The sequence below is a fragment of the Stegodyphus dumicola genome, chromosome 8 (assembly GCF_044657685.1).
Source record: "Stegodyphus dumicola isolate Sdum_Otavi_A_Nest chromosome 8, ASM4465768v1".
In the NCBI taxonomy this organism is placed as follows: Eukaryota; Metazoa; Arthropoda; class Arachnida; order Araneae; family Eresidae; genus Stegodyphus; species Stegodyphus dumicola.
The window spans coordinates 48,812,782-48,831,073 of record NC_140775.1 but is presented as its reverse complement, the minus strand read 5'-3'; the positions used below and the strand labels follow the sequence as shown (position 1 = coordinate 48,831,073).

The window sequence follows — 18,292 nt, the reverse complement described above, 5'->3', positions numbered from 1 at the left end:
CGAAGCAACTTAAACAACTTACATTGAAAGAAATGCTTAATAAAGTAAACAAATAAATATTAAGCTTTTTTTAAAAAAAAATTTTAATACCCTTTAGATCATAATTGTTCTTTATTTCATAAATTACGGTTTCATATTTTTAATTTTATAATTTCTGCATGCCATCTTACCAGATGTAAACTGATGATCTATAATCTAGAAAAATCGATAATCACTGAAGTTTCGACGAGTACGGATTAACGACTTTTGACTGTATAGAGAGAGATAGCTGTATAGATATAGCAGGTTAAATTTTAATAAAGTATTGAGTTTTGCCTGCTTTTTAGAGTCATATAGTACACAAAATGATTGAATATCAGTATTTTTATTTCAGTGTGTAGATGTCTGAAATTACATCAGTGAATTATGTTAGTTTCTTTTTTTTTAGTGCATGCAAAAGTGTAATGTAGTTATATGCATATAATTCTGTCATAATCTATGCCTCTAGCAGCTGTCTGAATAAAACTATTGAACTACTCTTTGACATCCCATGGACTGAATAGGCTGTAAAATATGAGTATCATGAGTGCCTATTATCATAATTAAAATCTTCATACTTGTTTAATTTACTTCAGTTTCCACATGAAGTTAGTAAGCAAAGCTATCTAGCAGTCTTGTATCAAATCTACTATTTTGTTATTTGGTATCATAAAAAGAGAGCAGAATGCATGTGCAAAGCTTTTGACAGTTCTACCAGGGTTCGTACGGTCCTTAAGAGTCCTTAAAAGTCATTAGATTTTTTGGAATCGATTTTTGGTCCTTAAAAGTCCTTAATTTTGGCCAAACTCAGCAGAAGGTCCTTAATTTTAATCATCTGAAATTTCTGTCTGTTTTTACGACTGCCATTTTGAGTGGGAATTAGCATTTTGGAGGAACATTTTGGGCGATTCACTGACATATATGGTTATTTTTTGAATGGGTTCATGGGTTATAATTTGTTTCTATTTCAAATATAAATGATACTCGAGTTTCTAAGCAAGAAGTGAAACATAAGCATTTTGAAATTAATTTTTCCTAATAAAGAGCTTTTAAACAACTTTTCGCATTTGGGGATGTGAATTCTTTTATTAAACATTTCTAAATTTGGCGATTTTAAGTTAAGTTTCTATAGAAAAATTTTAATTCCGAGATCTGAGAATGTTTCCAAGATTTTTTTTAAAACATCGTAACATTGATAAATTTCATTAAAGTAATGGTAATATATTCAAATTATATTAAAAAAATAACATTAAAATAAAACTTTTTTTCACTGTCGTATTATAAAGTTTCATTTTGGCAACTTACTATACAAAATTTTGAATCTGAAAAATAAACAAGATATAATGCTCTAAAGCAGAATTTACAAAACAGCTCTTAGCAAATGCAAAATTATCTATGTAAGTAATTAAAAATATTATTTTAGACATTGCAGCTTGGAAGGTTTAGAAGGATTTGAAGGCAAGATTTATAGACACATGATTCTAGAAGATTTGAGAAATATGTGAAAAAATGAAAATGTCTCCATGGTATCAACATGGAGATGTAATGGATGTATTTTACAGAAAGTTTGCAATGAATTTCTTACTTTTTGGAGAACGTCTGTAAGAACAATGAAAACATAATATTTGAAAATGTTTTTCTTCTGATGCTAGAATCTTTTAACATGTTTATCTTCCCTTTATTTTCTCTACTTTTCATTAGACTCAAGCATGGAAAATATCAAAAATGCTTCTAATCTTATCACATGGGCAGGCATTATAGAAAAGGATTTTTCTATTAATAAAGAAATTGAGAGCTAACAATTTAAAAGATTGATCTAATATTTCGTAATGCATCATACACATAGCACTAGGCATTTTCCCACTTGATGCAATCTCTGTGGATTCTAAATTCTGCTGCCTAGTGCCTTTCTAAATTCTGCTTCCAATGCCTACTTTAAATTCTAAAAGTTTTGCCCTTTCTAGATTTTGTTGTTCAGTGTGTCACTAGATTCTAAATATTCTGCCACATCAGCTCTGTAACTGGCCTTTATGATATATATTTCATATTTCTTCTAAATGTTCATATTACTAAAGAAATAAAATTAGCTGCTTTTTGTATACATTCTAAATGCATTTAGTGTTTTTTAGAATAACAGAAATCCTTAATTAAATTCCAAAACGAAAAGGAAACATGTTGAAGAAAGAAATTGAATGCATAAAAAAAATTATCCTTCAAAGATATGTGCAGTTATTATTATTATGTAAATTACCCAATTGTTTATGATTTCAGCCTTTACTATAATTTCCCATTTCTATTTCCTCATATGATGGAGTTACTGAGCCAGATTAAATTTAAATTAAATTGTGTAATCTTTGACCACTGCTCCACATGATGATATGTGTGACTGTATGTCATATTTTCGTTGTGTGTTTTATGTGTGTTTTCCTTCCTTACTTTATGCTATCATTTTTACTAATACAGTTTTCTTGATTTAGTTATTTTTGGTTTTCTTCTTTCCTGTTGTGTCGTTAACCCAGCCATTTAAAAAAATAATAATAAATAAATAAAAAATAAAATAAAATTATATAGTCGTATGGCTACCTTGCTGGATGTATAATTATTATTTTCTTTAGTTGATTATACTAACATTTTTAGTTACTCGGAATATGGTGTGAATGGGATGCTCCCTTTTTGAACCATAAGATCACTTTGTGATCAGGCGGGTTGGGGCGTTCTAGCAAAAACAAAAACAAAAAACCACTGCTCCACATTTTTAGTTTGAATTTGACTGTTCTTGTTTAATTACGTCACTATGAGCTGTAATTGATTTTGTTAGCATCAGAACATGTCTTTATGTTCTAGGTTCTTTTTAAATAATACTCTTATTTAAACAGGTTTCATACGGTCCTTAAGAGTCCTTAAAAGTCCTTAAGTTTTTTGGAATTGATTTTTGGTCCTTAAAAGTCCTTAATTTCAGCCAAAATCGGGAGAAGGTCCTTAATTTTAATCATGTGAAATTTCTGTCTGTTTGTATGACTGAAATTTTGAGTGTGAATTGCCATTTTGGAGGTATATTTTTGGCGATTGACTGATAAGTATGGTTATCTTTGGAATGGGTTATAATGTGTTCCCATTTCTAATATAAATGGTGGGATACTCAGGTTTCTAAGCAAGAAGTGAAACATAAGCATTTCGAAATTGTTTCACTTTTTCTAATGAAGAGATCCTAAAAAACTTTTCGCTTGTGGGGATGGGACGGCTCTATTCAGTTTCTATAGTAAATTTTTTATTCCAAGATCTGGCAATTTTTCGACGATTTTTTTTAAATGTTGTAACAGGGATATATTTCACTAAAATAATGGTAATATATTGAAATTATATTTAAAAAATAACATAAAAATATAACATTTTTATTTTTTACTGTTTTATTATACAATATTTTGAATTTGAATAATAAACAAGGTATAATGCACAATTTACGAAACAGTTCTTAGCAAAAGCAAAATAGCTATGTAATTAATTAAAAATATCATCTTTTTAATTTTTTTCATGATAAGAATTTTCTCATATAATTTTCTCAGAATATGCATCAGTTTTCTCTATAAAATTAATTTTATGCTTTTTAAATAAGAGGCTTATTTACACCTTTGTCTGTAGTTGTAGTTACTTTCAGACATAGCAATAATTTGCTTCATGTCTGTTGGGAGGGGGTTGGACTATTTAACTTTTAACAAATCAAGTAAACCCTCATAGGTACATTGTGGAGAGGTTGACAAGTTAAGAGATACAGCACACAGAAACTAGTGAAAACGTTGGTTTGAATATTGAAAGAAATTTTTAATTCTTGGAAAAGATGCTTAAAGAGAAGGAAATCGATATAAATTAGCCAAAATATCTAGCCACGCTTCAGATTAAAAAGATGCATAAATATTTTGTTGGGTGTTGTTGCTACAAAACATAAATGTTTTGTACCTTTTAATGTATGATTATCCTAATATCGTTTAAGAATCAGTGACATAAATTACATGTATTTTAAACTGGGAAATTTTATTAGATTTTAATAGAGATTTTAATATTTAATTTCTTGTGGTAAAACGAAATGTACAAGTATTTGCGAGAGTGTGCTTGCTCCTGCAGCGCAAGAAATACTTTTAAATGAGATTCAGGAGGCCGATTTTTCTTCAATTGTGACTGCCAAAGAAACATTTTTTCTTCTCCCGGAAACTTTTTTCCTCTCCCGGATTTTGACAGTCAAGAGGTGGTAATACTAGTTACAACCCTTGGAACTGGAACTCTACATGAAGCTATGACACTAACTGCATCAGATAGAGCCCAACTAACTTTAAAAACTTGCCAACCGTGCCCATATCAGGCCTTTCAGTTTTGTTCTGATCATCAGATCTTTCTCTCTAGGCAAGGAGCAGCGGTGACAACAGCCATTCTTTTGTTATAAATCATTCTGATTATGATTTTACTTCTCATTTTAACTTATTCCGCTTGACATAAAATCTACCTCTTATTTACTAAAGCTCTAGATTAAGCAAGTATGTGACAAAATAAAACTTAAAAAAAAAAAAAAAAAAACATGAAAGTAACTATTAGTAAAATGTAAATAAAATGTCACTTATCTTCTCTCAAAAATGGAGAACTATTATAAGTGTATAATAATTATGTTAATTAGGCGATGTTTAATAATAGTGCATCCTAATTACGGATCTATTTTATTTTCTTGGATGGTTTTACAAAAGTGAAGTTCAGTCACAGATAATATATTTAATTTAATTTATTAATTTGCTATTTGTTCATAGGTCCTTAATTTTTTTCAGTAATTGTCCTTAAAAGTACTTAATTTTCATGTGCAGAAATGTGTACGAATCCTGTTAAACCTTTCTGATATTGTAGTTACTTTCAGACATAGTGTTAATATGCTTCATGTCTGTCGGGGGTTTTGGACTATTAAACTTTTACCAGATCAAGTAAACCCTCATAGGTACATTATGGAGAGGTTGACAAGTTAGGAGATAAAGTACACAGAAACTAGCGAGAGCAATGGTTTGCATATTAAGACAAATCTCTAATTGTAAGAAAAGATGCTTAAAGAGAAGGAAATCTATATAAACTAGCCAAAATGTTTGGGAAGGCTTCAAATTAAAATGATGGATAAATATTTTGTTGAGTGTTTTTGATACAAAGCATAAATGTTTCATAGCTTTTAATGTGCAATTTTCCTAATATTGTTTAAGAATCAATGCCATAAATTACATGTATTTTAAACTGGGAAATTTTATTAGATTTTAATAGGGCTTTTTTAACAAATATTGTTAAAAAGTAAAATTTAATAGTGGCCACGTAAATCCATAATGACTGAGGTTATCAAACTACTTAATTTAATTATTTATAACTAACTGCTCACCCTTAAAAATTATCTCTACATATTAAAGCGAGTTATTGTCTTTCATTAGTACTCATTGTGGTCACAAGATAAAGTACAAAAATGTAAAAATTGAAGTAAAACTCATTTTTTGCATCTAGTAAGACTTAAAATAATACAAAATAACTTATCACCTCTGGTGCTTTAATGGCTTATTGGAACCTTACAGTATATTAACTGGGTTACAACTCCTGGAACTCTACACGAACCTATAACATTAACTGCATCAAACAGAGCCTGACTAACTTTCAACACTTGCCAACAATGCCTACATCAGGCCTTTCAGGTTTGTTCCAATCAGCAGGTCTATCTCTAAACAAGCAGCAGCGGTGACAACATTCAGTCTTTTGTTATGAATCATGCTGATTATGATCTTACTTCTCATTTTAACCTATGCCGTTTGACATAAAATCTACCTGCTATTTACTAAACCTCCAGACTGACCAAGTATTTGACAAAATGAGACATACAAAAAATCAACATAAAGCTAACTGTTAGTAAAATGTAAATGTCACTTATCTTCTATATGTGACATTTATGTTTTACTAACAGTTAACTTTATGTTGATTTTTTTAATTACTTGTGTTTTTCATGTAAATTTATTAACAATGACTTTTAGAAAAGTTAAGTATCAGATAGATTTTTTTAATGAAAGTTCAGTATGAAAAGAGCCGAGCAACAAGGAATATTGTTAGAATCACTATGGAGATAAAAAATATTATTAAAAAATATGAAGATAGCTTGTGTTTCCAGGACTTGGTTATTGCATACTGTATGCCCAGTACAATGGTGTCCACAGCTGTGAAAAATAAAGACGCTATTAAATTGGCTAATGTTGCAAAGAGGTTGAAATCGATTGCTAAATAAAGATCAGAGATGTTGAAGCATTCTAAAAAATTGTTTTTGAACTGGATAGCAGAAAACCATTTATATATAATATCATGTGCTGTGGACATCACTGGCAAACAGCAATTTCGCCTTAGATCTGTCACTTACTTTTGAATAATTTTTGACCTCTGAATGCACACACACACACACACACACAAAAAAAAAAAAAAAAAAAAAAAAAAAAACCTCAGTTTTGTCAATCAGGTCAACTTTTTGAGCTACATGATACCCTCTATTTGTTTTCAAAATTAATGCAAAATATTCATATATAGGAAAATAAAGGGAAAACTTACCAAATATACTGTTCTCAAAGAACAGTTTTATTCATTCAAAGGCTGTATGTAGTTACTGCAAGTTAAATTTTGTTCATACAAATAGTAGTTTTTTTACCAAATGGTAAACATACCTATTAAGGTAAAAGTATTTGCTTATGATATTTTTTCTGGAGTGTTTAATCTGCGGGCATTCTCTCTTGATGCTCCAACAATAGTCAGCCATCATATGTACTTTCCATCTACCATGGTATTATGTTTCCGTGACCTTCGACTCAATTCGACTTCGATGGAATTGATCACCCTTTTCATCGACTGCACCAAGATTTTTCGAGAAGTTATCAAGATGGCTATGTAAAAAATGCAGTTTGATACTCATGTTGCAACCAAGCATTTTGAAGCTCCCCAAAAGTTGATGGACAATTTCGCTATAACTCAATGCTTGTTGTGTTTCCAAGAAAGTCTTTGACAATGTTCTTGAATGCCATTCGAACATTCATTTGAAGTTCTTTAATTGTTCCATTAAAAATGTTTTATCTTTAAGTAGCTGCCGAATCTATAGATCATCAAATAAACCAGCCTTCATCTTTTCAAATGACAGGCTTGTAAATTCTAAAATGAGGAACTGGAAACAGTCTCCTTCAGTTGGCAAAGCTTTGACAAATTACTTCATGAGATCCAGTTTTATATGCAGAGGTAGAATATAATATTCATTCTGTGAACAAGTGGCTGATGTAGAATGTTTGGATCACTAGGTTTCAGGTCAGATCTTGGCAGCCAATTCACCTGCACCCGGTGCTTCTCATGAGCTCTGCTATTCCACATGCACAAAAAATGTGGATACTTGATATATCCATGTTGCTGGCCAAGGCGGAAGCAGATTATATTAAGGTCAAAATAGATGATCCAGATTTTCTTTGTCTTCATATTCTTCACATAGACAAACTGAATGGATTGGAACGGCACCAAAAAAATTTGCATTGTGTATGAGGACACACTTCAGCTCCTCTTTGAGCTGTTGAGCTGTTAAAGTTAACTGTTAGTAAACATGTTGATGAACATTCATCTTTGAATTGCGTTATAGGCTGAAATTCCTGACCCTTTCATTAAATTATGTATTTTATAGCAATACACTAATTCAGCATCACTTCAAAGAATTTAATTTGCCAATAGGATAGCAGCAGTAGTTCCTGCAGCAATAGTTCCAATAGGAGAGCAACGCTCAATGCCGCCGAGAGTGGTCGCATCCACATAATGTGTAGAGAAAAAACTTGTAGATGTGATAGAAGAAAACTCAGCATGAAATCAGCATGCCTATTTAACTCTAAAACAGCTCACAAATAAACTCAACAGAAATTGTGTTACAATTTGTACCCCAGTATTCGCAGTTCCAAAATTAATGTACCCCCACTACATTTGTATTTTAGTACCAAACAATGTTATAATAATAATAAGAGTTTTGAATAAGAATGGATTAATTATTTTCCCTTTATTTCTTATTGGAAAAGGTATAACCTTGGACATTTGGTGTATATCCAAGGATTCTGAATGGATTAATGATATTATATATATATATATATATATATATATATATTCATACCGAGGTACCAAGGTATTATAATAATAGCTACTTAATATGTGCAGAAGGTTGAAAACTTATACAGTCAAAAGTCATTAATTCAGACACCCATAATCCGGACCTCAAAGCTAAAATCTTTTTGCGCATGCGCCGCGTTGACGCATGCTCATAGGCGTTTTACGTGTGCGCGCAAGACATTCACGACTGTGCGTCTGCGCAAGCGCAGAATACGTTTTCACGTGCGCGTTTAATGTATAACGAATGGTATAAGATAAATTATCTAATTATCTATTTCAGTTAATGTTGATGATTGCGTTGTTCCTTAATCTTCGAATTCGATCCGGCTTATTATTTTTTGCAGACTGTAAGAGCACTTTTATAAAAGTAAGCTTGAACTTTCGATTATGTCAAATAGAATTTCCAATGCTGGAGCTCCCAAAGGATCTAGAAAATGAAAGTATGTTTCGATGTCCATCAAACAAAAAACGAATTGCTACAAAAAATGGATAAAGGTATATCCTTTGTTTATCTAACCATTCTGAAATCTGTTTATCAATTTCATGCTGCTCTGCGCGGAGGGGGGGGACGTCGCGGCGCGCAATGAACTGGAAGTTGATCTGTCAGCACTATCGTTATCTTCAGGGCAGATGTTTTTATTTTATTCAGCTTATAATTCCTTACTAAATGTAGTATTTAATCTCGATGTACTTCGTCTTTGATATGATTTAAATCAAATTCCTCGTCATTATAAATATCACGAATACAAATCAAATAATTTTCTGGTTGCAATTTTCTAATTTCGGCTATGCGTAAGGTACGCATGCGCGCGTTGAAAGAAATGTTTAATAAAGTAAACAAATAAATATTAAGCTTCTTTTTTTGTAAATTTTGATACCCTTTAGATCATAATTGCTCATTATTTTATAAATTACGGTTTCACATTTTTAATTTTATAATTTCTTCATGCTATCTTAGCAGATTTAAACTGATGATCTATAATCCGGAATCGCCGAAGTCCCGACGAGTCCGGATTAAAGACTTTTGACTGTATACAATTATGCAAATTTTCAAATTTGAATCTGTTATTGCTCTGTTGCTATACGTGTGTGCATGCATGTGTGCTTGTTTGTTTTATTTCGTTTTAAACAGAGTATTATCAGAAGATTTCTTGATTGTGGGAACCAGCCTTAAAGAAATACAGTCAACCAGTGGCTGTGTGTTAAAGTTTCTGGACACTAATAGTTTAACCTGGGTTCAATTCCAGATGAAAGAACTGACTGTGTGGTCATTTTTGTGGTTTTTATGGTTAAATGGGCATCTGAGAATATTAAATAACTTTTGAAGCACTTTTGAAGAACTATTTAATATTGCTAAGTTATGTTGCTTGCATGCTATTGAGCAATGAGAGAGTATTATAATACATTGCTGTGTAAAAGAATGGTTTTATGATCAATACATTATATTATAAGAGGCAGCCTACGTCCATCACTGAGAATCAGATAATTTATTTCAACTGAGATTAGATTGCTTAATGAATGTTTACCAACATAAGCTATATCAAGCTTTTTAGATATCAAGAGAAAGGATTTGCATTAATGTAGTTTCTTTAAAAACAGTTGGTCACAAAATTGATAACACTAAACGTAAAATTGTTATTCAAAGCAATTTTCAAATTTCAGACTAATTATTCAGGTAAAAGTTCTAAGCATTGTATTGTTGTTGTGACATTAATGGGGGGGGGCTTTTGACAAGAAGCTCCTCCCCCCCCAAAAAAAAGGGGGGGAATACATTTATAAGGTCTTTGGATTTCAGCCATATTGGAGACATCTGCACCTCCTAGTATTCCTCATTTGCTTGTCACACATAATATGTTCATGGTGCTAGATATTATTTTCTGTTATCAGAACCGGGTTTAGAAATGTATGTATCTATTGTAAGTATGAGAGTGTGTGTATACATATACACGTATATGCACATACATACAAACATGTGTTCATATATTTCTGAACCGATCCCAATAACAAAGCAGTACTTAATTTTCTATTGAATAAAAATTTTCTTTTAAAATTTGTATTTTTTAATATGAAATATGTTGTAGTAATAGTGACATGTTTTTAAATGTTTTATATTACTAATAATTTTAGGCATGCAAAGTTGACTAAAATCAAAATATCATTCTTTTCATTAGCAGTGATCCTCTTAAGACTATATTACAATTAATGTGTATATATCATGAATAATTAATGCTTAGGCAGAAGTACAATAATCCCTATTCTGTATGTACACACTCTTAATCAGAATGATTACAGTGCAATGATGATTATATGATGTAGAATATAAGCTACTTTATTACTAAAAGATTCAAGAAATAAGATTCTTAGAAAATTAAGAGATATCTAAATTATTATCATAAAATATCTTGTAAAACAAATTGTCATGGAATATTTCTCGTGTTTTTATCTAATAAATATCATTATCTTGTTGTGAAAATTGCAGGTTACTAATAAGCAAGTCAATCAGATTGTTTAATATTGTTTATACACCATTCAGAAATTTTTTTAAAGCTGACTTAGTATTATTTGTACTTAGTATAAAACATGGTTTTTAAATTGATTCAATTCACTGAGCAGAGCTAAAGTTCTGTACTTTTACATTTTTTTAATTAAAAAGTAACATGTTGTCCCCATATTGCAAATGTGCTTTATATACATGCTTCATGAAGATCTCCACATGTGTAGACACTTTATAAATATTTCTTACATAAACTGATCTTATGAAAGGAAAAGCCTGAACTTTTTTAATTGCAGCTTCAAGTGATAACAGTTTTTACAAAAGACGAATAACAACAAATCATGCAGTTCTCTTTAAAGCATGAATAAATGTTATCAACTTAATCTTAAAAGTGCAAATTATTTGCAAATTCTGAATTTTAATGGTATACACATGTGATGGAATTCCTAAATGACAGAACATTTCTTTAAATTGAGCTAAGGAGTATTTTGTTCTGAAAATATTCTAATCTAAACTCTCAACTAACTCCTCATTCCTTACTCCTTTCTATGTATGTTATAATGAAAAGGAAGACCAGCGCCACAATACATGCTAAAAAACATGTTCTTCCTAGCATCTGGAAAATGTATTTCCTAGAAATTTACAGAATATCGCCAAAGACCAGTACATTTCAACAGCTGTATCTTTAGTTCCTATAAATTATTTTCACATTTCCAACATGTGTTAATCGGAATTGCACATAGTGCAAAATACTGAAGCATTATGAACAAATAAAAATGCAGTAAGTGTCCACAAATTAAAAATTATATGAAACAAGCAATAAAGAAATGCTAAACTACACTAAAATATAGCACAAAGTAGGCAAATAAGAGAAATAATGAATAATGCAAAGTAGATTAAAACAAACTAATGTAAAACTAAAAAGTATAAACAAATAAACTTAAGTATTTACATAAATCATAATATTATATTCTTAACTGTTAAGGATTCTTTTTACCATTGCAATGTGACAGTTATGTCCAAGTGCTTTAGCAAATCTGATCTCATTTCAATAAAGGAAGCTGCAGTGTGATGGTGAAATAAATAAGAAATCAAATAGTTAAGGAAAACTGGTATAATTCTTATCAGTAGTTTTACTACCATAAAATTTCTGCCAAATAATCTGATTTTGGTCAAATCTGTACTGCAAAAGTGTTAGTCATTAAACCTAAAGACATGAATATAAAATATTAATATATTATTCTACTTGCAGTACTGAGACTACTGCCGCATTAAAAATCTGCATACTTTTATTGTCTGTTTATTATTTACACATATTTAAGAATTAAAACGGGTAGTCTCACTTTTGACGAATGTGGTTCTTAAATTTTCAACTTTAAAAAGGTATATTTTCAGATTCATAGCTATTTAAATCTAATGAATTTCAAGCTACAGTCTATGTCACTTGCATGCCTGCAGAACACTTTCTCAGCAGTACTACCTGTGTTAATGTATTAATTCAATTAATTAGTTAAATATAGTTCTTAATAAATGGGCGAACTGCAAAAGACTGATAAATGTAGATCAGTAAATTAAAATCTAAAAAAAGAACAAAAAAATCTTTAAAGCTTTCAGATTTTATATTATGCCCAAAGGGGCATTTTTTTTTTTTTTTAATGTTTTGTGTGTGACCTTTATTTATTGAATATCCTGTTCTTTGCATTTAAACCATAAAATTCAATTCAACAGCAATATCACAAAATATTTAAAAGAGCATATCATTAGAATTTCCAATACACAGTTTCGCACGCTGGAGATAGAAATATATATATATATATATATATATTTTTTAGTACAATGTTGCCATTGCTCGCTTTGAAATAGTTGAGTTTCTTAATCAAAAACTTGTAAATGCTTTACAAAATAGGAAATAGATAATCAAAAATTTCCGAATTTGGGTTTTTAGATGCCCATATTAGGGTGGAGACATGCATTATTCAAAATTTGATGGCTCTAGGTACTGTTTTTTTATCACAGTGCGAGAAACATACATACATTTATGCAGATTCTTCATTATTTAATTTCCTTAACCCTCTCAGCGTTACGGCTGGAAAATTCCGTATAGAAGGTTACCTTCTATATTCATTACACATGAAAATTTCTGCTAGCTTTCAATGTATATGATTTGATTTTAGATGTATATTGGAAGAAAAGGAATCAAGGTACAAAATGAATGAGTCATTTTTTAATTAAAATCAAGACAATATCACTTATTCATGACATTTTTAGGAACTTTGAAATTTCAGGTCTAAACCCGTAACGGTCAGAGGTTAAATACAATACAAGGTTCTAATATTTGGTGACAACAATTTAAAAAGTAATTTGTCGTTTATGGTGAATTAATGCAAAATGTAAAATGACATTGAAGTTGCAGTCAAAAAAGTTGTAAAAGTCACTGAAGTTGCAGAATATTAAAAATTCCAAGCTGTTCTTTGGTTTTCATTGCAATTCCTATAAATTTTATATGTTCGAAAACGAAAAGTAGTGGATTTGTATTGTCAGATGTTGGAAGATTTTAAAAGGTTAATAATCTGTGCAGTCTCATTTGAGCATTAATCATTGCATTTATATAAATGAGCTCAGTTTTTAAAAGGTTAATAATTTGTGCAATCCCATTTGAGCATTAATCATTGCATTTATATATATGAGTTCAGTTGAAGATTAATCATTTATCAGTTAACAAAAACAAAATGTGCAAATAAATGAAACAGAGTTAATGCTTTTAAGTCACAATTTAAGCAGATTTTGTTGCATCACTGTTACCAATAAGATCACAAGATAGATAACTGAATGACTAAAGTACGCTCTACATCAGCTGCACCAAATATATACAGTACAAAATCCGTAATCCAGACTCGTCTGGACTTCGGCGATTCCGGATTATAGATCATCAATTTAAATCTGGTAAGATGGCATACAGAAATTATACAATTAAAAATATGAAACCATAATTTATGAAATAAACTGAAATTATGATCTAAAGGCTATCAAAATTTACAAAAAAAACTTAATATTTATTTGTTTACTTTATTAAACATTTCTTTCAATGTAAGTTGTTTCAGTTGATTCGTTTTTTGTGCTAATACTTTCTCTTTAATTCTATAAACATACATAATTTCTTGTTCAGTTACAAAGTTACACTGTTCAAGTCCTGTAATTGCTTGTCGAGAATACCGACTAACGTGTCAATCGAAATGTTTTCGTTTTCAATAACCTCTCTGTTACTTTCGTCACTATCGGAAGTGCGCATGAGTAATTGCTTTACACGCGCATTAGATGCGCATGCATAAGTTTGTGGCTTTGAGGTCCGAATTATAGATCATTCCGGATAATGGACATCTGGATTATGGACTTTGTACTGTATATATATAACATACTAAGTGTGCAATCATGAATACGGTACTTTTAACTTCTGGCTGTAGACATGGCTGGGTGGAAGAGGCAGAAATAAGATGTTGGCAAAACTAATTTCAGCAAATCATTATCTTTATTTGTAGGCATATCAAAAATTATTTCTTGTAGACAATACTCTTTAATCATAGCAATTATGATAATTTCTTACATGCACAGATAAAAAGCTACAATGTCATTTCAGGCAGGGAAGCATATGCGGCGCAGAGATGTTTGCATGGCAGAAATCAGGGGAAAAAAGGAAGCTTAGTGCTTGTGATTCAGTATTTATACTTCGTAGGTGTAGAGAGTATTTTAAGCTATGATTGGTCAGTATTAGTTTTAGTTACCTTTTTCAAGCAGTGTTATGTAATTTGGGAGAACTGATGAATTTAGGGGGAGAGCACCAAATTTAAAATGTTAATTTTTAGGTCACCAATTATTTTAAAAGCAGCCATCATATTTTGTTATATCGTACATCTTGGTTTAATGAGCTCAGTTTTATATATAAATCTTTTATATGTTTGCACATTTTTTTAAAATTTTTTTAAAAATTATTTTAGCTTTTTTTAGGATTTAAATTTGCTTTTTTACTTTTTATACATGTTTGTTAAAAATTAAATTTAAATTTGTTTAAATTTTTATATATATATATACATTGGTAAATTGTGCATTTTTTGCTTTAAAAATGATTGAATTGTATTGGTCTTATTTTCTGGCAAAAGTTTTTATGCCTTTAGTTAATCTGCATGTAATATTTGTAGAATTATCAACAATTTAAAAGTTGTTTAAGTGTGGCTAAGCCTAATTTTTTTACCTTAGCAGCCATATTTGTTTACATTTGAAACTTAGCAGAATAGTGAATTCATTCTTTCTGCACCTTCATTGTCTTTTTGCTGAATGGGACCAAAAGGAAACCTTTAGTTTTGTGCACCAAAAAATCTGCCTCCTTGCCTGTTCTCTGAGTTGCTTGTTTTCACATAGAAACTGTAATTTTAATTGTAAAAATTTATTATTTTTTTAAGTTGTTTTAACTGTATTTGGTGTTTTATTTCTTTCTATATCTTTCAATTTTTAGTGAAGATATTTTGAGTTTTTATGTATTTTTGCCTTGCCGCAAAGTAAAAACTGAATTAATTGAATGAGAATATATCTCTAATGAAATTCGAGGAAATAAATTAAATGAAATGTAAGAAAAAATGCGTATAATTTAATATTCCGTACAAGGAAATCGTGTGGTGTACACATCAGTTTTTAAAAATATAATACTGATGCACTTTTAGTATCAGCCAAAAATGACAAAAACTTAACATTGTTTTTGCTTCTTAATATCTTATGGTATCTTATGGCCTTTACACTTGATCACTTCATTTAATATTTTAGGCATTGATTTCATAAGTTTTTTTTTTTTTTTTTTTTTTTTTTTTTTGTTGTTGTTGTTGTTATTTTTGGACTTATTTTATACGATTTTTCTCTACTGACAAAACTTTCTTCTTTCTACTCACCCATGATATGCTGCAGATCACATTACTGTTCTTGCAGTTTCTGGACTTACACGCATTCCATATAATTCACAAATTTCTGCAACAAATTTAGAAGCACCCAGTCTTGGATTCTTTTTAATATTCCTTAGTATAAAATGTTTCATTCCATTAGATAACTTAGATGGTATTCCAGGTCTTTGTCTGTTTTGAATACGATTTGTTTCTTATAATTCTTAATAATATCAAAAACTGTAGAATTACTTAAATTGCGTAAATAGGCCATTTTTCTAACAGATTCCCCTTTCTTTTGATGCAAACCAATAACTTATCTGTGAGTTTCAAACTATGTTTCCATTACAAAAAAGCATTAAAATAAATATTTTCTAAAAAGAAAATTCAAATTGTAAATGAAGATGATTTTTAGATTTTTGTCTAGCTTCTTTATCCATACTAATTCCAAAAAATTTCGTTTTGTATTTATTGCAGATGAATTTATTTAGAAATTGTGAAATCTGATTAATTTTGTGGTATATTGTTCCCCCATTTCAGCATAAAATGCTATTTTTTAAATTTACTATTTAATTTTTTCAAATTTATTTAGTACAAAGAGAGCTGAGAAAATATGTATTCAAAGGGAAAATATTGTTCATTATTTTATTTCAAAGCTTTTCTCCTATTACTTAAACATTTAAAAAAAAAAAAATGTAGGGGCCGATCATTTTTATAAGATGCTGTATGTCTCCTGGACACGAAATATCATTGCAAGGAGGTTAGGTGAGATTAATTTTCTGTCAGTACATTACAGTGTCTGCTACTAATTCCTTGGCATTCATAGTAATGCTTACACTGTTTTTGCAGCTATAAAGAAATATCTCAGATTAGGGCTGAATCAGGTTTGTTATGAGTCACAGTTTTTGCTTTCCTTGATTAATCAGAAAATTTGAGAGGAAGCCTGAAGGTCAACCTCAAAGTTTTTAAGAAGTTTTGAGTTAAGAGGAAGACCAGTGCCTTTCAGTCCATGTAATTGTGAAGCAGCATATTTCATCTTTCAATAAGATAATGCCTGTTTGCATACAGCAAAAATATTACAGAATATTTGTTTAGGGTCATAAAACCTTCCTTAGCTTCAGGTCTCTGTCTAAATACATATGCAATATGTTAGGACATAGCGTACAGCTTCTTGCAACTTGCATAAATTTTCTGAGTAAGTACAGAATATTTATTGGGAAATTCTATAGGACAGCATTTGACATTTATGCGAGATCATGCTAGACTGAATATCCTCATTAAGTTTTAAATCAGGATTTAACAGTTACTTCTACTTAAACTTCTACTGCAAAACTTTATATTTAAATGTGAGTAATTCATTTTAAAAACTAAATAGAATATTATTTTTTATATTAGGATATGCCTACCACCTCTGCCGTTTTTAATGGTATTTTATAATCATCAGTCTGAACCAGAATTTTATGACTGTACGTGCACATCTGGCAATACCATGTTGGGATTTCAGCTACACAGAGGATTCACTTCATTGTCTGTAGCAAAGGTTTGCTTTTATTAGAATGATTTTGTTTTAGTAATTTTGTAATGATGTGCACATATATGCATAAGCACAGTATGTCAAATGTGGCACAGTCTTGCCAATAAAATGAAATAAATTATTTGTTTTTGTTAAATAATTAATATTTTATTACTTTAATTTCTTTTAATAATTATCTGTATTTTCTGTGAATACTTTCTTTTTTTCAGATATATTATTTCTTTATTATTGTTGTTAACTTTTTTTAAATTTTACTGATTTTTAGTATTTAATTAAGTTTTATTTTGTTTTCTACTGTTATTTTTCTGAATTTCTCGTAATAACAGCATTTTTCATGTAGATAAACTAAAGAATTGCTAAAGTATAGTTTGAACATTTGGTTAATACTTTGTATTTTTTAATTTTAAATTTTGCTTTTTTCTCGGTGAAACTTGTTATAATTTTCTTTAATGGGCTGGTGTATATGCTACATATATTAGAAGAAACTGTTTGGAAACATATTGCTGTGTGTTGACATAGCAATATGTTTCATTGCTGTGTGTTGACATAGGGATTAATATATCTTGCATTTCTAAGCTTTCTCTCTTTATAGAATTACCAAATTATGTAGAGAATTTTAGATATAGATGGTGCTATGTGCAGAGAATGTTTAATTATGTTTTGATTAGAGAGAAAAAAACACTGCCCTGTAATTACAGGAACACCAGCTGCTCCTCTTTAAATAAATGCTTAATTTTTGTATATGAATCAAGCTTCAGAAGCTATTGCCATGTCACTTATTCACAAATTATGTGGTTTACTATTAAGCTAGAACCTACTTTGAGAATACACTGACTACCAATAAGTATTTGGCTACCTATGCAAATGACCATATCTGCGGTCCTAAGGTACGTCACGGACTCTGCCGGTATATATCGTGTAGGAAACAACATCGGCTTTATTCGCATGCAAGATGCCTCGCAGTTCAGAGCTCTCTGATTTCAAGAAAGGTATAATTATCGGGTATCACAAATGTGTCCGATCCTTAAGGGACATATCTAGCGATCTGAAGTACCCAAAATCGACAGTCGCCTATGTGATTAAGAAGTGGAAGGTGAGCGGTGATTGTCGGAATGTGTCCCGAGTCGGCAGACCAACGAAACTGGGAGATAGAGA

General features: G+C 30.2%; 1 protein-coding gene across 2 annotated transcripts in view; it reads left to right on the top strand.

The window, feature by feature from the left end:
* Window positions 1-18,292, top strand: part of LOC118198385 (uncharacterized) — a 148,854-nt gene that overhangs the window by 47,529 nt on the left and 83,033 nt on the right. For both annotated transcript variants that reach the window (XM_085821826.1, XM_035370047.2), the window contains exon 9: window positions 16,999-17,143. In XM_085821826.1, the coding sequence (XP_085677952.1) occupies window positions 16,999-17,143 (145 nt within the window). The remainder of the gene's footprint in view (window positions 1-16,998; window positions 17,144-18,292) is intronic.